The sequence below is a fragment of the Rhineura floridana genome, chromosome 18 (assembly GCF_030035675.1).
Source record: "Rhineura floridana isolate rRhiFlo1 chromosome 18, rRhiFlo1.hap2, whole genome shotgun sequence".
Classification (NCBI taxonomy): Eukaryota; Metazoa; Chordata; class Lepidosauria; order Squamata; family Rhineuridae; genus Rhineura; species Rhineura floridana.
Genome location: NC_084497.1, coordinates 10,169,836 through 10,195,505, shown reverse-complemented (window position 1 = coordinate 10,195,505; position 25,670 = coordinate 10,169,836). Strand labels below are relative to the sequence as shown.

Sequence of the window (25,670 nt, the reverse complement as noted above, 5' to 3'; positions counted from 1 at the left end):
TTGCCCTTTTAAGAGCGCCGGCGATGCTGCCAAGAGAGGGAGGTGGCTCCTTCCTTGGAACAGCCATTTAAAAAAAATAGAGGGGGGAGAGAAAAAGAAATAGAGGCAGAGGGGGGAAAAAACAAGACGGGGAAGCGTCTACTACACAAGCTTTGCGGCCATCACCGCGGCGTCGAGCCTTCTCCAGCCGGGGTCGCGCCTATCGGGGGGGGGGGCTCGACGGCGCGATGCGGCAATGCGCCCGGTGGGGGCGGTGTCGGCCCCGATCCCTCCTCTAACTACAGGTGCCGCCCCCCCCTCACCCCCACCCAGCCATGTACGCCAAGGGCAAAGGCTCCAACGCGCCTTCCGACGGGCAGGCTCGCGAGAAGTAAGTGGACCCCCCCCCGGCAACAGCACCCCTTGCTTTCCTTGCAACCGCCCCCCCACCAATATTTCAGAGTCAGCTCCCCTCCGCCACCCCACCCGCTCCTAAAACTTCCAAGCTAGAGTTCTCGGACGCTGGAGAACCCCCGAGCCCCGCCCGTCGATCAAAAGCGCGCCCAGGCCGCCCCCCGCCTTCGAAGGTGGGGGTGCCCCAGACTTCCTCCCCCTCTGCCTTTGTGTCCCCAGCAAGCAGCAATGGCGACAAGGAAGTTTTTTTGGGGGGTGAACTTCATCGACGGGGCCCCGAGGAGAGAGAGGCGCGTTGGATACGAAGGAAGAGGGTTGCAGAGGAGGAGGTGTGGGGCGGGGGGCGCCTTCCCCACACAAGCCAGGCAGAAGGGAGGGCGGGGGTGCTAGCCCTAGACGGAGGCTGAGAAGGGGGGGCGCTGAACCAGCGCTGGGTTTCAGCCGGACGCGCCTTGCAACTTGGGCACGTAGGACGCGAGTCAGACCATTGGTCCAGCTAGCTCATTAGTGCCCCCTACACGGACGGGCAGCAGCTCTCTGGGGTCTTAGGCAGGAAACCTTTCCTGGCCTTACCGGGAGGTGGTGGGGGAGCTTCTGCGCACGAGGGATGCCCTAAACAGCTACGACCCTTCCCCTAAAAATAAAGTTAAGTTTCTAGTCCTTGTGGATGTGAACAAAAGTTTGATTTGCAGAGGAATAGAGGAAGCTGCCTTCTATTTATTTATTATTGATTGACTGATTGATTACATTTGTATACCGACCCATAGCCGAAGCTCTCTGGGCGGTTTACAACGATTAAAACATAAAAACAAATATACGCATTTAAAAACACATATTTAAAAGCCAATTACATCACACCATTGAAGCTGGGGCATGCAAAGCAAGGGCTCTGCCACTGAGCTACTACTAGGACTCAATGGTTTGTTGCAAAAACGGGGTGCATAGTGGAGCTCGCTTTCCCCGCAACCTCCGGGGGGGCAGATGAATGAGAGGGGTATTCCTCTCGTTCCCCACCCCTGACTTCATGTATTGACTTATGTAAAGAATGTTTAACCCGCCCTTCAGGGCTCAAAAGGGCTCCCAGAGCAGCCCCTGGCTCCCGCTATTCAGGCAGACACTGACGCAGAGGAAGAGGGAAATAAACAACCTCCCGTACAAGTTCTCCCTTGTTGCAGGTTATGTTGCTCAGGGTTCGCTGCTGACACAGCAAAAATACTGACAATCGCAACAGTTTTGGGGTAGTTTGGCTGGGAGGCTAAGGTTGCCACCTTCCCACCTCTGGCAGTGCTCCTGTGTTGTTCAGCTGTTGCTTGGCCCACTGAAATTTGGCCAGGGAGTCTTTCTCCTGTTGCTAACCATGCCATTCCAAGGAAAATAGCTTCATAGAGTTTAGCTTCGGTTTGGCGGGTTGCTCTTTAAAAACACTGGAGCGGCAGCAAAGAGCGAGCATTGGCAACTGGGCAGGAGCAGCAGCCAGTCTGGAGAGCAGCTGGAAAGCAGATCTGGATACAAACAGAATAGGAGGACGTAATGGCTAATAAGGGTTACAGAGTATTGTGTTTTGATGAAAGCGGTGGGTGTCTGCAAACGGCTCCTTGCAACGTTCACACCTTGCATTTATTCTGCTATTATTCCACTTTAAACAGTCATGGCTTCCCACAAAGAATCCTGGGAAGTGTAGTTTGTGAAGGGTGCAGAGAGTTGTTTGGAGACCCCTATTCCCCTCACAGCTGCAATTCCCTGAGTGGCTTCACAATCCCTTTTCCCAGGGAACTCTGGGAATTGTAGCTCTGTGAGGGAAATAGGGGTCTCTTAACAACTCTCTGCATCCTTTGCAAACTACACTTCCCAGCATACTTTGGGGGAAGCCATGACTGTTTAAAGTGGAATAATAGTGTGCCGTGTGAATGCAGCTGAGGTAGGCTAGGAGTCAAAGTCACAAAGTGAGCTTGTGGCTCAGTGAATTGCAACTGTAGATCTTGCCACAGCTCCCAAAACCAAGGATTGGGTCAGGGGTCTTTAGAACATTCCCCTGTAGCGTTCTGCACATTGAGTTATTTTCTGTGTCTAGATATTTGTGATTTTTTGGGGGGAGGGAGGAGGCTGTGATCCCAGAAAGTGTTTCTTGGTGGTAGAATAGAATCGTATAATTTTAGAGTTGGACAGGACATTGTGGAGGTCTTGCAACATGGAATGTGATAGGGAAAAGAGAAGAGTTCCTAGGAACATGTGCAGAGAGCTTTCCCCCTCGCTACCGAGCAATTGTAACCAGCTCCTTTACACCCGCTTTATGAGGCCAGCCCAATAGCTAGGTTAGCTGACAAGCGATGAGTGTGTGAAAATATTTATATGGTGCTTTGGAGCATTTTTCAAAAGCATTTCTCTTACAGTAGATTCTTCCAACAGTCCTGTAAGGTAGGTTGCTCGCCATTATAATCCTCATGTTGCAGATGAGAAGGCTGAGGCTAAGAAGGGGAGAGGCTTATTTTGTGAGTTGGACGGGAGGCTTTGTGATTTTTGTAGCACAGACTCCTTCCCGCAGTGCGATGCCATCCCAACAGCCCTGCAAGGTAGTCTACGCATCAGTGAGACTTGTTTGTCACAGGACAGGTAGTTGGTGGTTGGCAGCACCATCATGTGCTTTTGCACCCAGACAGGAAATGACTCTCCAAGGTTCCCAGATTGTAGATGGGGGGTGGCCAGACCCCCCCCCCCCTTGGCTGCCTGAAGCATCCTGCGAGCAGAGCTTGGAAAAATTATTTTTTTGAACTACAACTCCCATCAGCCCAATCCAGTGGCCATGCTGGCTGGGGCTGATGGGAATTGTAGTTTTAAAAAGTTACTTTTCCAAGCTCTGCCTGGGAGGCATGTAAAAATATTTCTGGGGTCTAGTTACAGCCTGGGGTCAGCTACCCCTGTTGCAGATGACACAAACGGCGATGGTGGACTGATGGGAGGACGTGGGTCTGAGCAAGAGTGAACATTAGTTGTGAGCAGAGTCTGGCACTGTCTGTATTTTCGGGTTCTTCCTGCCTGCCTGCGTGGGCCTTCCTTTCTCCCCCCAAAAGGGCTATTAGAGTGGAACCCCCACTTTCAGAGGCAGTCTACCTGGGATTACTAGATGCTGGGACAGTAAGTGGCGGACGGATGTTGACTTTGTGTCTCTGTATATCTGCGGAAATTGTTTTATTGTCTTTACAGAGGTATTTTGTGTTGTTTTTAGAACTCAGGTTTTTGTGCCTTATGCTGTTACCTTGTACACCACTTTGATGGTTTTGTGCTATGAAGCAGTCTATAAATTTGTTAAATAATAATTATAATATCCTGCTTGTGAGCTTCCCGGAGGCTGATTGCATTTGGGGTTTGCACACCAGTTAGATGACTCTTTGGCCTGGTCTGGCAAAACAGTCCTTCTATGACCACAGTTTTGAGGGCTAAATCCTCCCTCCAGCGCAGGTATGGGGAACCTGAGCTGGTCTTGCTGGACTCCAATTCCCTTCGTCCCTAACCATTGGCCACACTGGCTGCTGGGCGTTTGAGGACGCAGATGTCCCCCTGTCCCAAGGCGGCAGGAGCGGAATAAGTGGGCTGACTGAAGTCTGTCATCCTTCAGGTTGGCCCTCTACGTCTACGAATATCTTCTCCACATCGGAGCACAAAAATCTGCGCAGACCTTCCTGTCTGAGGTAAGAGCGAGGGCCAAGGCTGGGAACCAGTCAACATCTCTCTCTTTCAATACTGTGTTTCTACCAATGCGCTCCGGGTGGTTTCCAATTTAAAATATTAATACAAAATAATAATAGTTATTATAAAGTTTGGAGACACCAAGCTTTGAGTTTATTATATTTTTGCATTTAATTTGTCTTGTTGTTCGAAGCAGCAAAAAGCAATGAATGAATGAATAAATACCATTTAAACTGTACATAGGAACATACAAAACTACTTTTTACCGAGTCAGACCAATCCAGCTATACGGACACTGAGTGGCAGCATCTCTTGAGGGCTTCAGGCAGGGGATATTCCACTTAGCTAGGGCCCTTTCCTTAAAAATAAAGTAAGATTCCAGTCCTCATGGTTCTGAATAAAGGGCTGATTTAAGTAGGAAAACCAGAAATTGCTTTTTACCAAATCAGACCATCTGTCCAGCTAGTGCAGTACTGGCAACACTGGCTGGCAGCAGCTCTCTATGTTTCCCCAACTCTACCTAGAAACGCTGCTGGGGACTGAACTTGGGGCCTTCTACATGCAAAGCAGGGATCCTACCCACCGAGCCGTGGCCTCTGTGTTTGCATTCCTCAACAAGGTTTGGTGGCTTGCGGGGAACTTTTCCCAATTAAATTTGGATTGTAGCTAATAGTCGTCCTACTCAGAGTAGACCCACTGATACGAAAGACCCTACCTTAGCTTCCATTAACTTCAGTGGGTTTTCTCTGAGTAGGACTTAGCTGGATGCATCCCGGTTTGCTTCTCTATAAAGGTATTTAGATGCCACTTTCCTGTTCCCTGAGATGAGAGATGTTCAAATCAAAATCACACAGGAAAACAAAAATATACAGTTAAAAACTACCAAAGAGCAGGACCACGTAAAGTCACTAGGAACAGTGATCATCAGTCAGCATCCTCTTTTTCTATTTATTGTTGCTAATTGTATTCTGGCTTAAGAATCTACACAATGGCGCACAGTATTATTATTATGCAACACCATGGGTCACGTCCCACACCATACATTTAAAGTGCTCTTCTGCCGCTTTTATTATGATGATTATTATTAGTTTATTTATACCCCGCCTTTTGGCCAAAGGCCCTCAAGGCGGCTTACAAAAAACAGAAATATAAAATATAATATAAAAATGCATCAATAAAACAATACAAAATACAATCTGCAAAAATTAACAATACACATAATAGCTCTTAAAAAGGTAAAGGTGCCCCTGCACTTGTAGTGCGAGTCGTTTCCGACTCTTAGGGTGACGTCTTGCGACGTTTACTAGGCAGACCGTATATATGGGGTGGGATTGCCAGTTCCTTCCCCGGCCTTTCTTTACCCCCCAGCGTATGCCTGGTACTAATTTTACCGACCACGGATGGATGGAAGGCTGAGTGGACCTCAACGCCTTTTACCGGAGATTCAACTTCCTCCTTCCGTTGGAATCAAACTCCGGCCGTGAGCAGAGCTTTGGCTGCGTTACCGCCGCTTACCACTCTGCGCCACGGAGGATCTTAATAGCTCTTAATGGTGGCTTTATCCGTGGTACAAGTAACTGCATTTTCTGTGTTAAATTCCAGTCTCCTCAAAGCCAGCTGAATTGCATTTGCAGCCAGGTCTATAGTTTCATATGTTTGGGAGGAGAATGTCCTGATTTTCTTGGGCTTTCAACAGTCAGGGCTTCCCCCAAAGAATCCTGGGAACTATAGTTTGTTCAGAGTGCTGGGAACTGTCAGCCCCCTTAACAAATGACAGTTCCCAGGATTCTTTGGGGGGAACTGTGACTGTTAAAAGAGGCAGAAGAGCACTTCAGATGTAGGTCTTAACGAAACTGCAATCCAGAGACCAATTTGAACAGATAGGTTGGCTCAGTTGGAAAAAAAAACCCTCTGGGATCCAAAGACGTGTTTAAGAAATTCCAAACGCCCTGTGCAGTTATTAGCGGGAGCAACTGTGTTGCCCTCCAGATGTTGCTGGGCTCTGGCTTCCAGCAGCCAGCACTGCCGAGGGTGGGAGGAGGAGGATGGGGTCAGGAGTCCAGCAACTTCTGGAGGGCACCATCCTGAGCTGAGATTCACTTCCCTAAGGAGAAAGTGGCAAAGGTTTGGGGCCAACACAGTGACTGGCCTGTCTCAGTTGAAAACAATGCCCTCATCGGAAGCCGCTTTATGCTGACTCAGACCGCTGGTCCTCATGATTAGCTCATGATTGCCTACACTGACCGGCAGTGGCTCTCCCCAGTTTCAGGCAGGGAGTATTTTCCAACCCTACCTAGAAATGGCAGGGATTGGACATTGGCTTTCTGCATGCAAAGCAGGGATTTCCTCACTGAGCTGCGCTGCTTCCCCAAAATGAAGTAAGTTTCTAGTCCTCACAATTCGAATAAAGGGCATAAAGAATTTAGGAAGCTGCCTTTATGCTGAGTCAGAGGGTTGATTCATCTGGCTCAGTATGGTATACGCAGACTGGCAGCCGCTCTTTGGGATTCCAGGCAGGGGAGCATTCCTAGACCTATCTGCTGTCAGGGACTGAACATGCCTGTAAAGGAAATGTTCTAACCACTAAGCTACAGCCCTTCCTCTGCGGCATTTCTCTCTTTGCAATGGGCTCAAGTTGCAGGAAGCCAGATTTCAACTGGACATCAGGAAAAACCTCCTAACTGTTAGAGCCATACGACAATGGAACCAATGACCTAGAGAGGTAGTGGGCTCTCCGACACTGGAGGCCTTCAAGAGGCAGCTGGACAGCCATCTGTCGGGAATGCTTTGATTTGGATTCCTGCATTGAGCAGGGGGTTGGACTGGATGGCCTTATAGGCCCCTTCCAACTCTATTATTCTATGATTCTATGATCCCCTTTCTGAAAAATCCATTTTTTCCCCCAGGGTCCCAAACCACCTCCCTTTTCAGCATCTTGTCTTTTACTCCAGCCAGTCTAATTGGTGTTTTCTTTCCTGTTGTGTGTTGTTGTTGTTTTGCCTCCCCCCCACCCCAAGATCCGATGGGAAAAGAACATTACCCTGGGTGAACCCCCTGGCTTCCTTCATGCGTGGTGGTGGTAAGAATCGCATCCTTCTTCTCAAGGGGGGTGGGCTGTCTTGGACTGACTCCCCAGAGGTTGCTGCTGCCCTGTTGGCATGTGTCATGCAGCCCAGTTATTCTCTACTCTCACTGGCAGTGACTCTCCAGGGTCTCAGGCCAGGCGGAACGAAATCATTTCCCCGTCTCTTGCAACCTCATTCTTTAAACTGGAGCTGCTGGCGACTGGAGCGGGGATTTTCTGCCCATCGGAAGCCCGCAAGCAGGATCTGAGCGCAAGAGTACTTTCCCCCGGCTGTGGTTTCTAGCACTTGGCATTCAGAAGCATGCTGGAGGCTAAGCATAGCCATCATGGCCAATAGCCAATGTTAGTCTTTTCCTCCATGAGTTTGTCTAATCCACGTTTAAATCTGTCCAAGCCTCGTGTGTGAGCAAATTCCATAGTTTAACTCTGCACTGTGTGAAGAAGGACTCTCTCTCTCTAATTTAATTGTATTTATGCCTCTATCATGTGCCTTTCTCACCTTCACCCCCCAAACTAAAAGAATCCAAACTTTGGAAGCTTTTCTTGTTATTTTGATTGTTATTTTATTATTTATTACATTTGTATACCGCCCCATAGCCGAAGATCTCTGGGCGGTTTACAACAATTAAAAACATTAAAAACAACTATACAAACAAATTTAAAAACACTTTTTAAAAACAACAATTTAAAAGCACATGCTAAAATGCCTGGGAGAAGAGGAACGTCTTGACCTGGCGCCGAAAAGAAAACAGTGTTGGCGCCAGGCACACCTCATCAGGGAGATCATTCCATAATTTGGGGGCCACCACTGAGAAAGCCCTCTCCCTTGTTGGCGAATTGCTCCAACCCCTTGATCCCCTAGTTATTAAACCAACCAAAATGTCCCAAGATAGTGTGCAAACTTTGGAGTTCTCCGTGCATGTGTTTGAATTTTCACTTGAAATTCACATTGGGTTCACTTTGAAATTCCCTTTGAATTTCATGTTTTGGATTTTGCATTTTGCATTTTCACACCATGATAACTTGTGATGCCCACGTATAAGCTGAGGCAAAGAGATATGTGTGCGTGTGCCCTCTCCCCTCCCCTGCCCTGACTCATCTTGAATATGTCCCGGGCGGGGTGGAAACTCTTGATGGTGGTGTAGAAGGAACTGGGCACAAGGCCTAGCGTGCCACCAGCTTCTGCTTTTGCCGTTCCAAATAGAGTGAGTGGGCATACGTTTCTAGTCCTTAATATAGGCATGTGTCTCCAAACCTCAGAAACCAGAGGAGTGGTGGAGAAGGGATGACTTGACTTGGGGGCCCCTCCACAGTGCCTTTCTGTTACATAAATGGAGCAATTAGATGGTGCTGTTGTGCCAACTTTTACATCATCACATAGGCGGTTGCCGGTTGCAGTTTCTTTGTGTGGTGCAGAATTAAAGAGCTTTTTGGAAAAGCTTTTGTCCCCTGCCCTCCCCACCCCAGAATCCTGTGCAATGTGCAGAATTTTGTTGGCAGAGAAACTGGGGGGTAGAAAGTTTCTGGAAGGCAGGGAATCATGCATATCTCCAGAAGAGTCCCATCCCTGGTGGACTCTCACTCTCCAGATTCTCCCTCCGTCCCTCCCTCAAAAGTCCCCCCCTCCCAACTCCCACCGTTGGCTGCAGGCACAACTGGAATGCATTCAAAAGCTTCTCTCCCACCCCCAGAAACACCCCCTCTCTGCCCTTTGCAGACTCTGGTTCCAGCATGCACACATGGATATGATTTGGTGGAATCCAGAGGCAGAATATTCTGGGGAGGAGGAGGACAAGCAGTCTTGGTTTGTGGGGGTGTGTGTGCAGGGGAGGGTTGGGGAGACTGTGATTTCTGTTGGCTCTTCTCACGTGCAAGTCGCCTCCCTCTCTCCCCCCTGCCCATTTCACCCAATTCTCCAGCCTCCACATTTTTAAGGAGATGAAAAGAGCTTATCTGGAGTGAGGATGCAAAGGTCAAATATTTTCTTTCTTTTTTCTTTCTCTCTTTCTCCTTCCATCCTCTCCTCCCCCTTCCCTTCCTTTTCTTTTTTCTTATACAAACTCTCTTTTGGCTCAGTTCTCCCTCCACTGTCTCTGAATCCCACTTGCTGGGGAAGAGAGTTGTTGCTGTTGCACTCGTGTAACCCGCTTGCGGGCTTCCTAGATGGGGCATCTTGCTTGGCTACTGGGAGAACAGGAGGCTGGCGTAAATGGGGCCCCGTTGGCTTGATCCTGCTTCTGAAGGGCTCTTTGAATGTGTGTTGCTTAGATACTTGAAAGATTTGGGACATGGGCTCATAGACACAAATTTGCACAAACTAATTTTGTATTTCTAGTTGCAAAATTAGGACTTAAAATGCCACAGCAGACGCCCCAAATGATTTTCCCCATCCAAATCATCCCAAATAAATCATTTGGTCATTCACAGCCCACCCCAGATCACCCACAAACCAGTTCCTTGTCTGTTCATTTACCCTCTGCCCCAAATCAATTCCATTCCCCTGCTGTTCTCTCTGTGCCTTCCCGCCATCGTCTCTAGCTAAAGTCGTCTTGAATTAATTTGTTCCCCCAAATTCATTACATAGCCCAGAAACACTCAGGGCGCTTGGGAAACGATTTGGGGGCTTTTCCATGGGCTTGCCCATGTCAGCGTCCCTCTGCATCAAGGGTGGGAATCCTTAGGCCCTCCAAACAGGCCCACCAGGGTTCTCCTCATCCCCCCCCCTGCATTTCTGCCTGGCTGGAAATGTGCCCTTGAACTCTGTTCATGCCTCTGGCTTCTCCGGTACAAAAGTGAAATTTACATTTTTAAAAAACCTTTTTATTGATAATTTTAATCTTGCATGCGTAATGTTGCTCAGAGGCTTTCTTACAGTCCGGTGGTATATAATTTTTGTGAAATAAATAAAGAAATGAATGTGCTGCTCCACCCACTTTGCCACTAGCTCTGCCCACCCCCAGCATGCAGCCCTTGGAAGGTTGCCCCGAAGGGAATGTGGCCCTCAGGCTGGAAAAAGGTTCCCCACCCCTGACGGGAACAATACTCAACTGGATTGGCAAATAATCTTCATCTTGTCTAAAACAACTTTGACTGTACGCATGTGGTGACATCCTTCCAGAGGATGCGAGTCTGTACTGATGTTTGCTCTGTTCCTCTTCCTTCCCCCCCCCATCACCCCTGTAGTGTGTTTTGGGACCTGTACTGCGCAGCGCCTGACCGGAGAGAGACGTGTGAGCACTCGAGTGAGGTCTTCCACGATTATGTGAGTACACATGGCACGTAGCTGTTGCACTCAGTGACATGATCTCTCAAACTGGGCAGAAGCTGCGGAATTAACCAGGCAGTGTTAAAGCCAGAATGAGAAAAGCAAAAGATGAAAAGACCGTATTAACAAACTAAAACACATCAATGTAGAAAATTAAATTGTCTGTAACTGGGAGGGGAAAGAGAGAAGAGAATTAAACATTCTGTAGTTGATTCTCTGTTCCCTTCAAGAATCAGGTCTGGAGAGTGTGTGTGTGTGAGAGAGAGAGAGAGTGTGTGTGTGTGTGTGTGTGTGTGTGTGTGTGTGAGAGAGAGAGAGAGAGAGAGAGAGAGAGAGAGAGAGAGAGAAATTGCACAAGGAGTACTGTGGCCAACAGTTCTATACCTCACATCCAGCATCCCTCCCTGCTGGTTTCCATGGAAACCGCATCCTCCCTGTACCACCTTTCCTCCAATGCATACTGAGACCTGCAGCCCCCCTCTATGCCCAGCAATGACTAATGCTCTGGGAGTAAGGACCAGGCCAGCCCTCTCAGTACAGGCATTGCAATTTGGATTTCAGAGGCAGTTTTGCTGGCGAGCCTCTCAGCCCACTCCAACTTTGTACCCAGTTAACCTTGATGAAGAATCTGCATAGTGATTGTTGTGCAGACGGAAGGGCTTTAAATTGTGATTTGTTCCTTCCTGCATTATAAACAGGGCTTAATCGTTTCTAGTTATCCCCAGGGTAAGCAATGTGTACAGGGGTGTTGTTATTGGAATGGGCCCCAAACATTTTTCTGAGTGCCCTGGGTATTTCTGGGTAGGTAATTGATTTGCAGGAAATTGAATTGGAGGGGGCTTGCTCCTGGTGAGTAGGCAGAATATTCAGTTTGAAGAAATAAATTAAATTTGAGATGGCTTTTTCTAGAGATGGTTGTGGGGGCAGTGGTAATGAAGGAGGGCAACAGGAGGGCTGATTTGGATCCTTGAGGAAATTAACATGGGGGAGTGTCAAATAAATTGGAGATGAAGTGGGGTGGGTACAAATTGTCCGGGGTGATTTGGATAGGAAATGAATTACACTGACATTTAAAGTCTAGGTTTGCATCTCAAGGTATAAATTAGCATTTGCAAATTTGTGTCTATGGGCCTGTGCTCTGAAACTTTTAAGTTCCTAGTTTGTGTGTGTGTGATCTGCGCGCGTGTGTGAAGGACATTAAGGTTAGGATTCAATAGCAATGGAATGCAAAATGTAAGAACATCAGAAGAGCCTGCTGGATCAGGCCAGTGGCCCACCTAGTCCAGCATCCTGTTCTCACAGTGGCCAACCAGGTGCCCATTGTGGGAAGCCCACAAGCAGGACCTGAGCGCAGGAGCAATTCCCCCCTCCTGTGACTACCAGCAACTCATTTTCAGAAGCATCCAACTATGGTGGCAGAGCATGAATTTGCCTAATCTTCTTTTAAAGCCATCCAAATTGGAGCATAAATGAATGCAAAAACAGCACTGTGTCCCTTCACAACAGCATTAACTAGTGAATCATAGAATCATAGAACAGTAGAGTTGGAAGGGGCCTATAAGGCCATCAACCCCCTGCTCAATGCAGGAATCCAAATCAAAGCATTCCTGACAGATGGCTGTCCAGTTGCCTCTTGAAGGCCTCCAGTGTCAGAGAGCCCACTACCTCTCTAGGTAATTGGTTCTGTTGTTGTATGGCTCTAAGGACGTTTTTCCTGATGTCCAGTCAAAATCTGGCTTCCTGCAACTTGAGCCCATTATTCCGTGTCCTGCACTCTGGGACTATTGAGAAGGGATCCCAGCCCTCCTCTGTGTGACAACCTTTCATGTACTTGAAAAGTGTGATCCTATCTCCCCTCAGTCTTCTCTTCTCCAGGCTAAACATGCCCAGTTCTTTCAGTCTCTCCTCATAGGGCTTGGTTTCCAGTCCCCTAATCATCCTTGTTGCCCTCCTTTGAACCTGTTCCAGTTTGTCTGCATCCTTCTTGAAGCGCGGAGACCAGAACTGGACACAGTATTCAAGATGAGGCCTAACCAGTGCTGAATAGAGGGGAGCTAATATTTCACACAATTTGGAAACTATACTTCTGTTAATGCAGCCCAATATAGCATTTGGCTTTTTTGCAGCCACGTCACACAGTTGACTCATATTCAGCTTATGATCAATGACAATTCCAAGATCCTTCTCGCATGTTGTATTGCTGAGCCAAGTATCCCCCATCTTATAACTGTGCATTTGGTTTCTTTTTCCTAAATGTAGAACTTTGCATTTATCCCTGTTGAATTTCATTCTGTTGTTTTCAGCCCAATGCTCCAGCCTATCAAGGTCCCTTTGAATTTTCTTTCTGTCTTCTAGGGTATTAGCTATTCCTCCCAATTTTGTATCATCTGCAAATTTAATAAGCATGCTATTGAAAACAATGTGTTTTAGCGTTTCTCAGTGGAGTAGAAAACCATTATCTCTGTTAAGGCCCAAATGACTAGAACTGGCTGATATTTCAGCAGTTTCTTGCTGGAGTTTCCCTTTTGAAACTCCTTCGTCCAGGCAAGATCCATGAAAATATGTCCCAGTAGGCTGAAATGTCTTCTAGACAGCACCCTCCATTTGCAGGCTGTCTCTCCTGGGTCATTTTTGCACAACTGGGGGTAACCTCTGCAGCTTTTGTTTTGGGGTCAGGTGGGGTAATCTCTTATATTGTTTTGAAAAGGAATGGGGGGGTCAGAACTCCAGGCAGGAACATCCCTGGGGGCCTTTTACTTGGTTGTACTTTCAAAGTGTGACAGTGCTGGGTTTGGGTCCCAGCCTGGTCCCCTGCAGTGAGGAGGGGAAGAGCTGCAGCCCGCCCCAAAATTAAAGTTGTGATCCGCCCCTCCCACCCCTCCACATTTTTCTCCAACCCCAAATAATTGCTGTCCTTTTCACCTGGCTGCGGAGCCAGTCTGAGATTTGCAGGCCAGATTGTCACGCTGTGAGGCTCGAGCAAGTTTTGGGTTTCGCCATCCTGACCTTTCCACTCTCTCAATAGAGCTCTGCGGCGGCGCCCAGCCCTGCGATGGCAAATATGGCCCCTGGTGACGGCATGCCGGCCGGACCTGTGATGTCCGGGTTCTTCCAGGTAATAGTCAGAGATGGGCCCGAGCCAGCAGGGCTCTCTTTCTGTCTCTCCTTAGCGTGCAATGGAGCCTCCATGCGCAGGAGCAGTCTACCATTGGATATCAGCCTGGTGGGGAGGGCTGTACTCTTCATGTCCTGCTCGTGGGCTTCCCCAGGAGGCAGTGGGCTGGCCGCTTGGGGGAACGGGGCAAGATGGGTCCTTTGTTCACTCTTCTTATGAATGGCAGGGGGAGTAGAGGAGGGGACGAGAAACTGAATCTTTGCCAGGGGTGTGAATGTGTGAACCACAATGGGACATTTCAAGTACATGAAAGGTTGCCACACAGAGGAGGGCCAGGATCTCTTCTCAATCATCCCAGAGTGCAGGACCCGGAATAATGGGCTCAAGTTGCAGGAAGCCAGATTTTGGCTGAACATCAGGAAAAACTTTCTAATTGTTAGAGCCATACAACAGTGGAACCAATGACCTAGAGAGGTAGTGGGCTCTCCGACACTGGAGACATTCAGGACACAGCTAGACAGCCATCTGTTGGGGATGCTTTGATTTGGATTCCTGCATTGAGCAGGGGGTTGGACTTGATGGCCTTATAGGCCCCTTCCAACTCTACTATTCTATGATTTTTCTGGGTGAGGGTTGGAAAGTTGAGCAGTGGACTAGAGCCCTCTCCCCATAAACTTGTTTCTGCTTTCTTCCACACACACCCCAGGGTCCCCCGGGCTCCCAGCCCTTGCCGCAGTGGTGGGGCCTCATAATCAGGTGGGGCCCTGGTCACCCCACTCAGAAGGGGAGTGGCTCAAAGGGTGTTCATCACAGGGGTTGTCCTTGTGGCACATCCCAGGTGCAACTCCCCAGTGACTCCAGGCGGGTGTGGGAAAGAGTTTGAACCCTTGGAAGCTGCTGTTGGTCAGTGCAGCAGACACCCCTGAGCTAGTGTAAAGTGGCTTCCTATGTAAAGCAGCCCTTTATTCAGAACCCTGAAGACTGGCATCTTATTTTGCCTTTAGGGGAAGGACTATAGCTCAGGCATGGAGTTTTGCATGCAGAGAATGCTAAGATCCTCTGTCCTAAAATATACGTACTGTATGTCACTGGGGGTTGCGTTTGCCAAAAGATAAGTGTGTGCGTGTGTGCTTGCAGTATGTTAAGTTTTGGGGGTCCTCCCCCCTTTTTGTCTCCTGCAGCCGTTCATGTCTCCACGCTTTCCCGGGGGCCTCCGGCCTCCGGTACGGATGCTGAACCAGGTGAGCTTGTCCCCATGCGATGTTCAAGTGCATTTTCATCACGGTTTTCATCTTTATCGGGGGGGGGAGGGGGACAGGGGAGATTTGATCCAAACAAACCTTCAGCTGCTGTTGGCTTTGCCCCCCGCAATCAGTTTAAAAGTTGCTCTGCCACCGATTTGATTTTAAACACCAATCCGGTTCCATATGGTTCAAGTGGACACCATCTTTTTTGCAGGCCCGGCTTGTCCCCAAATGTCCCCCAGTGCTAACGAATCCAAGCCCTTCCTCCTGACACCCGCGTCTCATCCACACATTGAGACTACAAAGCTGGCTGGCTGGACCTGTGCGTGGAACCGGTAGCAATTCAGAGGAAGCCACCTTGGAGGTCCTGGCTTTCAGCATCCTACCTAGCAACCTAAATTTTGCATCCCGGACCACACAACTGCATCTCTCCATGTCATTGGTGCCAATGTGCACCGTGGCCACTGACTCCTCCCAATGCTATCTGCGAGTACGAGGCTACCTAGCCAACAGGCAACATCTCTAACCTTTGCACCAGGCAGGCAAATCGCCCTGCAGTCTGCACGCCCATCACACACCCCACTATCTATGTTCCAAATCTCTCGCTACCAGGAATCCTCCACCCCCTAGAGAAGTATCCTGATCATGAGAGGATAGCGGCTCGTCCCCCAAGGAACAGGTCCCTTCGCAAGGATCGTTTCCCTCTTTCTCAAGAGATGCTCTCCTTCCCTGAGACCTTTAAGCTGCATGACAGCAGGGGAGCTAGCATCCTGAAGTGGGATACTGCTACAGCATCCCTGAAGGCCTCATCCACCCTGAGGCATCGTGATTACTTTCCTGATAGCCTCTCATTTTTAATTCCTTTCCATCTGCTGTACCCTTACATCAGAAGAGCCCTGCAGCCAAATTAGTCCAAAGGCCATCCAGTCCAGCCGCCTGTACTCAATCCAGCCTTCAGAAACCCCACACTTAATATGCTTAATATATTTATCTTTCTTTTCCCCCACCACAAAGTCCCAGGGTTAGTTACAGCAATTTACAATACAATATTAAAATCATTTTAATACAATCAAAATAATATATCCTGCATGCCTCTTAACACGACAACTTCTCTTTCAGCAATCTCTCTTTTAAAAAAAATGGTTTTCTTTAAAGGTTTCTAAGGACTTTCCCTCGTAAATAATTCTGTGAAGTTAATATTCTTTCATCTGCAGTCTATGGGGAGAGGGTGGGGAGGAGATGCGGGGGAGAAATGCACTCTGCACGTGCCCAGAGTCATGCTGTTCTGTAATATAATGTTGCACATTCCAGTAACATGCGTTTATGGGCTCAAAATCTCTGCTATCTTTTTGGTGCCTTTTGAACACTTTCCTCTTTCAACAAGCCTATTACGTTGAGACGTATCCCAGTCTGCGTCTGTGTTGGAATTGCTTGTTAATATGGCTTTTTTTAACAATATGTTTTTCACCCTTTTTAAAGATGTTTTTAAAGCTTTTTTCAAAAATGTTTTTAACGTTGTTTTAGTGTATTTTAAGGTCTGTTTTTATGTTGTTTTAAAGTGCTTTTGTTTGCCGCCCTGGGCTCCTGCTGGGAGGAAGGGCGGGATATAAATCAAATAATAAATCAGTAAAATAAATAAAATTGACACTTCATTTGTTGTGATTCCCCCCCCCCATAGCCACCCGTAGGCGTGCCTGGCCCCCAGCCTCTGTTGCCCAGTGCGATGGACCCTGCGTCCCGGCCACAAGGTGAGTTTTGGAGCAGGGATGATGGCATTCGCCTGGCAAATGGATGCAATGCTCACATGGGAAGCTGCCTTCCACTGAGTCAGACTCTTGGTCCATCTAGCTGAGACAACGGGCAGGGACCGTCCAGGATTTCAGGCAGGGGACATTCCAGCTCTGCCTGGTGATGCTGGGGGTTGAGCCTGGACCTCCTGCGTGCTCTGGCACTGAGTTTGTGTCCTTTCTTCAAAAATAAAGCAAGCTTGCAGATCTCATGATCCCGAATTGCTGCCGAGTTAGACTGTTGGTCCAGCTAGCTCAGTATTGTCAACACATGGCTGTCAGTGGCTCCCTAGGGTTTTAGACAGGGAGCCTTTCTCAGTCTTCCTCTCAGATGCTGCTGGGAATTAAACTCGGGACCTTCTTGCATGCAAAGCAAGATGCTCTGTCGCTGAGCTGCAGCCGTTCCCCCTGAGAACCCTTGTGCGGAAAAAGAATCCCATTGAGGGATTGAGACAATCTAAGCATCTAATCAGAATCTGCAGCAGTTTCATACTTTTTAACAAGCCGGTATTCTTGAGGACTAGTTACATAAGGGAACACAAGGAGTGCTTCAGTCGTGCTACTTTCTGCCCGCTGAATCGGTCACATCCTTGCCAGTGCGCTTTCTGTGTAGTGCAAGGATAGCAAAGTAAACAGATAAAAAGATACAAATAGGCCTGTCTCCTGTGATCCTCCTTCCACTTGATTGGTGGAACTGCTCTGACACCACAGAATGAATGGATTTGATCATAGAATCGTAGAGTTGGAAGGGGCCTTTAAGGCCATTGAGTCCAACCCCCTGCTCAGTGCAGGAATCCAGATTAAAACATCCCCTATCTAGCTGCCTCTTGAAAGTTGATAAGCTGGTTCTGTCTTAAGCGTGCTCTTGTTTATCTCCTCTCTTCATATCCCCCCCCATATAGGACCCCCTGCCATGGGCCCGATACAGCTCATGACGTCGCCGCGTGGTATGACAGGGATGGCCCCACAGGTGAGCCGCCTGCACTGAAGCAAGAGGCACGAAACTCCCGGAAGGCACAATTAGGCCCTTGTGTGTGTGTGTGTGAGAGAGAGAGAGAGTGTGTGTGCAAAGCTGGTTCTTGGCAAGGTTGTTTGTACGCACATTTGGACACGCAAATAATATTCTGGAAGCTCGGACTCTGGGGATCCTTAGAAGGAGAGTCTGGGTAAAGACGTCTGCTTGGGGATCACTTCATGTGACATGTTTGTCCCTACAGCTGTGTTATTTACAGTTAGGGCTGCTTTAAAAAGGCGTGGGGAGGGGAACCAAATGTGGCCCTCGGAGCTTTCCCCAGGCGACACCTCTCGCCGGCCCTTCTTTTCATCGTCCTTGAGCATGTTGGCCAGGCTGGGATATGTCCTGTGACTCTGGCTTGCCCGGATGGAGTGTGTGTGTGTTGAGAAGCCTCTGACTTTTGCATAGCCTACCACACAAAGGCAAGAGTGGAATGTGGCCCCCAGAAGGTTGTCTACAAGGAAGTGTGGCCCTTGGCTGATAATTGTTCCCTCCCTTGACGTACATAGGACCGCACGCTACATGGTGCTGGGGCTGGGTGAATCTCGGCAGATAATTTTAGTGGCAGCATCTCCCGTCTTAAGGCGTCAAAGGGAAGGTGCAAGGATCAAAGCAAGCCCTTTGATGCTGTCCTTCATGCACTCTTTTCCTTTTTTTTTTCTTTTCCCCAGAATTATGGTGGCGGGATGAAGTTGCCTCCTGGATCTTTGACTGGTCCTGGGATGCCAGCAATGAACACGTGAGGAGCCGTTCATTGCTTTCCGTTTCAGGGAAGGGATGTAGAGGTGCCCAGACTGGAGAGACAACCTGTCTATCTGGGCGGGTGGAACTGTTTACATTTGCATTACCACACTCTCCCCAAAGAACCTCCCAGATTTCTTAGATGTCAATTTTGTTTGTTTCTTCTCCCTTGTTTGCAGGGGGCCAGGAGTGCGAGGGCCATGGCCAAACATGAATGCAAACTCAGTAAGTGTGTTTTTAAAAAACTACTCCCAACCCCCCATAAAATTACTAAATGCAGAATTCCTTCCTGCATATGTGATTTCTCCCTGTAACAATAGTCTTGTTCACATCTTACACTGAACATAGGTGCAAGAGCTCTCTGCCTACACACAGGTGTTTATATAACAATGTATTTTTATATTTCAACAAGCCTTTTAAGTTGAGACCTATCCCAGTCTGCGTCTGTGTTAGAATTGCTTGTTAATATGTGTTTTTTTAATAATATGTTCTTAACCCTTTTTTAAAAGATGTTTTTAAAGCTTTTTTAAAAATGTTTTTAACGCTGTTTTGTTTTAATGTATTTTAAGGTCTGTTTTTATGATGTTTTAAAGTGTTTTTAGCTTTTCTGTTTGCTGCCCTGGGCTCCTGCTGGGAGGAAGGGCGGGATATAAATCAATCAATCAAACAAATGCAGATCAACAATTGTGTGCCCAGGCACTCGGGCTTAACACTCGGTGAGCGTTACATATGAATAATTGTACGAGTGTATAGCTTGGCTATTTGTGTACATAGATGGTACACTTGTTGCATGTAACATGTGAACGCGTCTTGCATCCACCTCTTTCTTTTCACCCTGCATTCTTCTAGGTACCATATTCTTCATCATCTCCAGGCAGCTATGGGGTGAGTTTCTGTGGGGTTGCATGAGAATGTGATGATTTGAGTCCCCTTGCAAACGGTGTTCAGGTCTCTGTCTGGAGGGAGGGAAGGGGGACCAGCTAGCGGAGGGATATCAGCCCAGCCAAACACCATCGTCATGTCTCTGTCTGCCTCCCCACAGGCCCCCTCTGGAGCCGGAGGTCCCCCTGGCACTCCCCTCATGCCCAGCCCTGGAGGTGAGTGTTCTTGACACAATCTGGAAGGAAAGAGAGACTTTTTTTATTTATGTATTTATTCATTTTAATGTAAGTTTTGCAAGAGCTGAGCTGTTAGCTGGAAGACTTTGCAAGAGATCAGCTGTTCCCTGGTGGCCTTTTATTTAGTACATTTCTGTCCCATCTTTCCTGAGAGGCAGGAGACTCAAGACAGATGGAACTCCTCACCACTAGAAGTGGTGAGGGCCCTTAGCTTTAAACTTTAAAATGGGGTTAGGCAAACTAGAGAAGGGCTATAATTGTCAATTTTCTGTGGTGGTAACATGAAGCATCCATGTTCTGGGGCAGTCTATCTCTGAGTACCTAATGCTGAAAGCCCACTTGACAGAGGTGGTGTCTGTGCGTGTGTTTGGGTGGGCACTGTGTCCCTTGTGTCTTATGGGCTACCCAGAAGATGTCTGATAGGCTGCTGGTGTGGAAATGGATATGCACAGATCTTTGCTCAGACCTAGTGCGGGTCCTTTCCCCCCCCCCTTGTCTCAATAGACTCTACCAATTCCAGCGAAAGTATATACCTGATGAACCCCATTGGCCCCCCTGGGAGTCGGCCCAGTGTAAGTACCTTGTCTCTTCCCTCACCTCCAACCCTCCGCCACCATGGTGGAACCCTCATCCCTTCTCCCCCCAAGTTGAATTTTGTAAAGCACAATTAAAAAAACGTTTAAGGGGAAGCCTCAACTTGCCCTCCCTTCTTTTGTGTTTTCTGCATCTCCTCCCTGCTCCCAATTTCCCCGTATTTTCAGTTCTCCATGGGACTGAGTCCGGAAGGTCCGATGGCCGGGATGGGTGCCGCAGAACCACATCACGTGAATGGATCCTTAGGTGGGTTTAGGAATTGCCGGGGCAGGGCTTGCATTGGGGAATACTTTCTTCCAGAAACCCTTTGAGAGGACCACCGTCTGTCCAAACAATATCGTCCACAAACGTCTTTATAAATAAATATTTATTTATTATTTATTAAAAATATTTCTATCCCTTTTACCCTACAATAGGGCACTCAGGGCAGCTCACAATAAAATCACACACATACATTGTAAAATTATACACGATCAAACACAAAACATTACAGTACATTAAAATACATAAAGTATAATTAAAATACATAAAATACCATATGCGCACACATACATGCATGTACGGATATGCATACATCTATGGGGAATGATACTAAAAGGACGGAAAAGATAAAAATTGGAAATAAAAAGCGTAAAAACTTGCTCAGCGTACCTAATTTTAAAGCAAGCACATGCTTTGGAACGCTTTGAAACCCTTTAATGTGGCTATCCCTCAATGCTGAGTTAAAGTCTCACGCTGAAAGAGAAGGGCCAGAGCTCAGTGCTTAGAGCATCTACTTTGGGTTCAATCCCTTGGCAGCATCCCTAGGTAGACCCCTGCCTGAAATCCTGGAAGACCCCTGCCAATCAGTGTAGACAATACTAAGCTAGATAGATCAACAGTCTAACTTGGTATAAGGCAGCTTTCTACGTACCTATTTATTCAAAACCTTGAGGACTGGAATCTTACTGCTGTTGTTAAGTGCAGACTGAGTGGCCTCATCTGCTGGCATCTGCTGGCTGTATTCCCAGTTGAGCCGGTCCTTGAAGTAACCTGGTCCCAGGCCGCAACGGACCTTTAAAAGGTTATTAACCAGCTCTTTCAAATGGGGTCTGCAACCAGACAGGGTCGCTCTTGTTTTGTTTGTTTTAATTGTGTCGATTCTCGTTGCAGGTGCTGGTGAAGTGGATGGGATGTCCAAGGTGAGAGATTGAGTGGCTGCGGAGGGCAGGAATGCTATAGGGCCAGGTGGTTGGGGTCTTTTTAATTGGGAGGGGCTGTATAGGAATTAGCCAGGGTTATGGGCTGCGTTCTGAGAGTTATCCTGGCTGTAGTTCACTGGCAGAGCATCTGCACGCAGAAGGTCCCAGGTTCAACAATTCCATGGCTGGGAATGTCCCCCTGCCTGAAATCCTGGACAGCAGGTGCCGGTCAGTGTGGACAATACTGAGCTAGATGGATCAATGGTCTGACTTGGTATCAGGCAGCTTCCTACGTCCTGCCTGTGAATCCACCTTGCAAAGATTTGGCATCGTGAATAGCTCCATTCTGCAAACTGCAAACTGTCCTGCAACTAACGATATAATACTGCTGTAAAATGTCACACTGCAGTTTGCTTGGCCACAGACAGGTGGCGCTGTGAGCTACAGCATGACCCAGCTGTGCTGGGCTCAAGGCTGGGGGGGGGCAAGAAAGTGGGGTGGGGTAGGGGCCTTGGCGACCTCTGGGAAGGAAAGGAGGAGGGGCCTTGGCGACCTGGTGGAAGGGGAGGGGTTGTTGGGTGAAGCACGCAGGGATGGAGCCCCTAGTAAGATCACACAAACCTTTCTCCATCTAATGAGGGTGGTGGGGGGAGAAGAGACAAGGGGTTCTGAACCAGCCAACCACTACCACTGCAGAAGCTATTTTGCTGCCCTCTGTGGCACCACTCATGGCCCCCACACTTTTAATAAGGACTAGGAACTTGATTTTTTGGTGGAGGTGGGGAGGGAGTTGAGATTCTCTGGCAGCTGGATTCTGCACCCATTACTACGTTTTAGCTCTTTCTTTATGTTGTGTTAGAAGCCAATTTTAACGAGCTTTTTTTCCCCCCTTGTTCCGCTTTGCCAGAATTCTCCGAGCAGCATGGGATCGTTAACCAACCCGCCAGCCGCCCCCACTCATGAGGATGGCGAGATGGCCAGCAGCTTCTTAAACCCCTTCCAAAGTGAGAGTGTAAGGGCCTGCGTGGAGCGGCGTCCGCGGAGGGGGCGGGGGTCTCGAGGCGCGCGGGGGGCACGTGGAGGGCGGGGCGCCCTGTGGCAGGACAGGACTGGGCCGGCCACGCCCACAGCCAATGATGCCATCTCGTACTGGAAGCAGGGGCAGATGTCAGAGTTGTGATCAAGGGGGCCGGCGCCCCCCTCTCTCCGCAAATGGACTCCCCCCTCTAATGCTCTGATGTTTCCCATCTGTCTTCCCAGTATTCGCCTAGTATGACAGTGAGCGTGTGACACGGCCCGGATGCCTGACCCCAGCGGAGCCAGCCTGATACCCTCCCCAGGGGTCTTTTTTTAAAACCCCTTCTATTGTATGAACTGTGTCCCCCCCCCTTGGCTGCCTGCCTGTCCCAACCTGAACTGCTGACCTCCACCCCTCTGATAGGGTATTCAACAAATTGTACTGACTTTGACTGGCTACCCTGGAAGGTTTGCAGGTGCTTGGGACTGGACGCTCGCAGAGGGCAAGCACCTGTGCCTGCTTCTGCCCGAATCAGCCTCCCACCCCCGGGCATTGGCCATCGAGGGTCTCCTCGGGCAGACCGGGCTGCTTTCTGCACCAGCTCTTTTGAACTCATGCGCACGTGCGCGCGCACACAGACCCCGCCCTGCTGAGCCGTGCTTGTTCTTCGCAAAAGGGATGGCGGCGTTAAGTGTGGACATCTTATGGGGGGGGTTTAGTGGGCTGGGGCTTTGCAGTGGGGTCTTTGCGCCGGCAGCAGTGTGGCCTGTCAGCGGGTGGGAGTTGTGGACCCAGCAAGGTGTCCTTTCTGTGGCCGGAACGCAAGGTCACATACAACCTGACTGTGGGAGCAACTTTGGGAGCAAGAGGCTACGACGACTCCTCTTTCCGGCTTCTAGCTCCTGTTTAGCTCTTTGATTATAGCTCAGGAGTGGGGTGTCTCCGGTCCGGGCGCTTAAGGTGGCCTTTGGGTCCCTCTCCAATGTTGCTTCACGCCCTCTTTGAGCATCAACTCCGATAATGTCTCTTGCTCGTCTGGATGATGTTGGAGCGGGACAGCCGCAGAATCCAGTCTCCTGGGTAAAGGTTTGCATTCGTTGCTGCTGGTTGTGCCTGTCGCTACCTGTGGCTCTGGGAAGGGGAATACATGACCCTGGGTTGAAAAAGGGCCCTCAACCCTGGACTAGGTGAACATGCTTGGATTCTGCTAATGCTCGCTAGAAGCAGAGGGTTGAGGAGCTGTAAGGTAGGTAGAAAAAGTTTTTCTTCCCCACCCCAGTCCAAATAAAAAATTAAAAAAGCAAAAAATAAAAGCTGGCAGAGAATTCCTGCAGAGACCACCAGTAGGGGTGATCTTTTGCAAGGGATTTTCTCTCCCCGTACCCCCCACAGGTTTTTTAAAAACATTTCCATCCCCATCAGCTGGAGCAGCGTTTTTCAATCTTGGGGGGCCCAAGATGCCTTTTGACTACACCTCCTGTCATCCCCCAGGATGGGGGGAGTTGGAGCCCAACCGCGTCTGGAGACCCCCAAATTGAAGGAGTGGGGTGGGTGGGCTGAGATACTTGAGTTTTCCTTCGAAATGACACCCCTTTGACTAGCAGATGGACCAAGTGCGATTGGCTGTTTTGGTTTTTACTGTGGCTTGTTGGGGCCACCCGCAAATGACCAACACTCCCCTTCTCAAAAAAAACCCCCAAACTTGTCTCGCACACATCCTTCTGCTTTACACTCCTAGAATGCTTTCGCCTGCATGGAATGAACCCCTGAAATTTGATAATGCCTCTTTGTGTGTAGATAGAAATCTCTGGGCTGTTATCTGACTTAGTTCTACTCGGAGTAGGACTAACATTGGATGCAGCCCTCTGACTTCTGCCAGGCTGGCATCTAGGCTGATGCCCAAAGGCCACAACAGTTGCTCCGCCCAAATTTAGCCTCTGCCCCTGCCCATCACTGGCATGCACCCTGAACCCCACCCCATCCCTTGCTAGATACCCCCGGTGGCATTTTAAAATCATAGAATCCTAGAGTTGGAAGAGGCCTTGTAGGCCATCGAGTCCAACCCCCTGCTCACAGCAGGAAATCCACAGCTAGAGCATCTCCCGCAGATAGCTGTCCAGCCTCTGCTTGAAGACATCCAGTGAAGGGGATCCTACCACCTCCCTAGGCAGTCGGTTCCATTGCCAAACTGCCTTTACTGTCAAGAAGTTCCTTCTAATGTCCATGCCACGAAATAAAGTTCCATGCCACAAAACTGATTCTAAACATTTAGCAAAATGGATTGTATGCAAGGAAAGAACTGAAATGGTTCGTCCTGCAACGCTGCCTTCCTCCCCAACTATTTCCTTGCTCCGGGGACAGAGACCCCCCCTTTTATTTAACCTGTATGTTACATTCCCAAGTACTGCTTTTGCAATGGATCTTAATGCAAATTTGGGCAAGATAGTCTGGAATCGGAGGTTGGCCAGGGCAGCACATTTTTTGTGAGGGGGCAGCTTGTGCATATATTTTTTTGGGGGGCGGCAAGGGAGAGATAAATTTGTTGCCCTTCTCCTCCATCCAAAGGATCACTGTACCAGCTCTGGGCTTTGTTCATTGTTGTTCTGTGTAAATAGAACTATCGTTTTTGGGAAGCCATTGACATTTTTAAAAGCTGATGAGAAAAAAAGTGCATCAATAAATGTTAACTTGTATTTTTTAAGGAAAAAAACCCACCAGTTTGGAGCTAAATATTTTTCCCTGCAGGAAGCACGGACCTAGTTTTTTCCTGATGGGTAAGGTGGACACTGGCTCGTATACTTTCGTAAACGTAAATGTGGGGTCAGACCAACACCCCCCCCCCAAGTCAAAGAGAGAGAATAGGCTAATAGCCCTTTGTAGCCACTCAAAAGCCAGCGGTTAATTCATGCTTCTTTTAGCTGCCTGCAATTAAGAAGGGCGTTGCTGGGCCGCGCTAAAGATGCAAATGTCTCCCAGCAGCACCTCTCCGATCACCCCCCCCCCCAAAAATCCCTGGCTGTTCACACAGATCCCAAAACCAATACCTCCCCCCTCCTGTCGGGCCCGGTCTGCCACACCACTTTCAATTTTACATTTAGCCATCAAAACAAATGGCTCCACTAGATCCACCTGTGCAGATGTCTTTGTTGTGTGACACTCCCCAAGTTGGGGCAAAGTTTCGTCTGATGGATTTTCGACCTGCAGACCTACGCAGGACGGGATAAGGCTGTGGTTTTAGCAACGGATGCAGGGACAGGTGGGAAGCCGAGGGGTGGAGGGCAACGACAGATCTGCAACATAAGATGCTTTATCAAGCTACAGGGTCCGTCTTGCTTAGCAATGTCTGCACTGACTGGCAGCAACGGCTCTCTGCTGTTTCATGTAGGGAGTCTCTCCCCCGCCTTGCTTGGAGATGCTGTGGCTTGAACCT

At 48.8% G+C, this 25,670-nt stretch overlaps 1 protein-coding gene across 3 annotated transcripts; it reads left to right on the top strand.

Annotated features, from left to right (window-relative positions):
* Positions 1-25,035, top strand: SSBP4 (single stranded DNA binding protein 4). Of its 3 annotated transcripts, XM_061601310.1 has the most exons (17): positions 57-370; positions 4,007-4,079; positions 7,095-7,156; positions 10,346-10,424; positions 13,453-13,542; positions 14,724-14,783; positions 16,465-16,534; positions 17,476-17,543; positions 18,260-18,327; positions 18,509-18,554; positions 19,179-19,214; positions 19,372-19,426; positions 19,952-20,019; positions 20,209-20,287; positions 21,194-21,222; positions 22,130-22,234; positions 22,483-25,015. In XM_061601310.1, the coding sequence occupies exons 1-17, from the start codon at positions 315-317 to the stop codon at positions 22,510-22,512; spliced, it is 1,074 nt and encodes a 357-aa protein (XP_061457294.1). In that variant the 5' UTR covers positions 57-314; the 3' UTR covers positions 22,513-25,015. The 3 variants fall into 3 exon arrangements, with proteins under 3 accessions (XP_061457293.1, XP_061457292.1, XP_061457294.1); XM_061601308.1 differs by having other exon boundaries at positions 6-370; positions 22,130-25,032; XM_061601309.1 differs by lacking the exon at positions 13,453-13,542 and having other exon boundaries at positions 1-370; positions 22,130-25,035.
* Positions 25,036-25,670: the final 635 nt, after the last annotated feature.

What these genes read in the sequence shown, in the direction of transcription:
- SSBP4 (XM_061601308.1), top strand. Translation starts at nt 315, where the DNA reads ATGTACGCCAAGGGCAAAGGCTCCAACGCGCCTTCCGACGGGCAGGCT. An exon ending in GACGGGCAGGCTCGCGAGAA is followed by an intron (nt 371 to 4,006) that starts GTAAGTGGACCC and finishes GTCATCCTTCAG; the next exon opens with GTTGGCCCTCTACGTCTACG. An exon ending in CCCTGCGTCCCGGCCACAAG is followed by an intron (nt 16,535 to 17,475) that starts GTGAGTTTTGGA and finishes CCCCCCATATAG; the next exon opens with GACCCCCTGCCATGGGCCCG.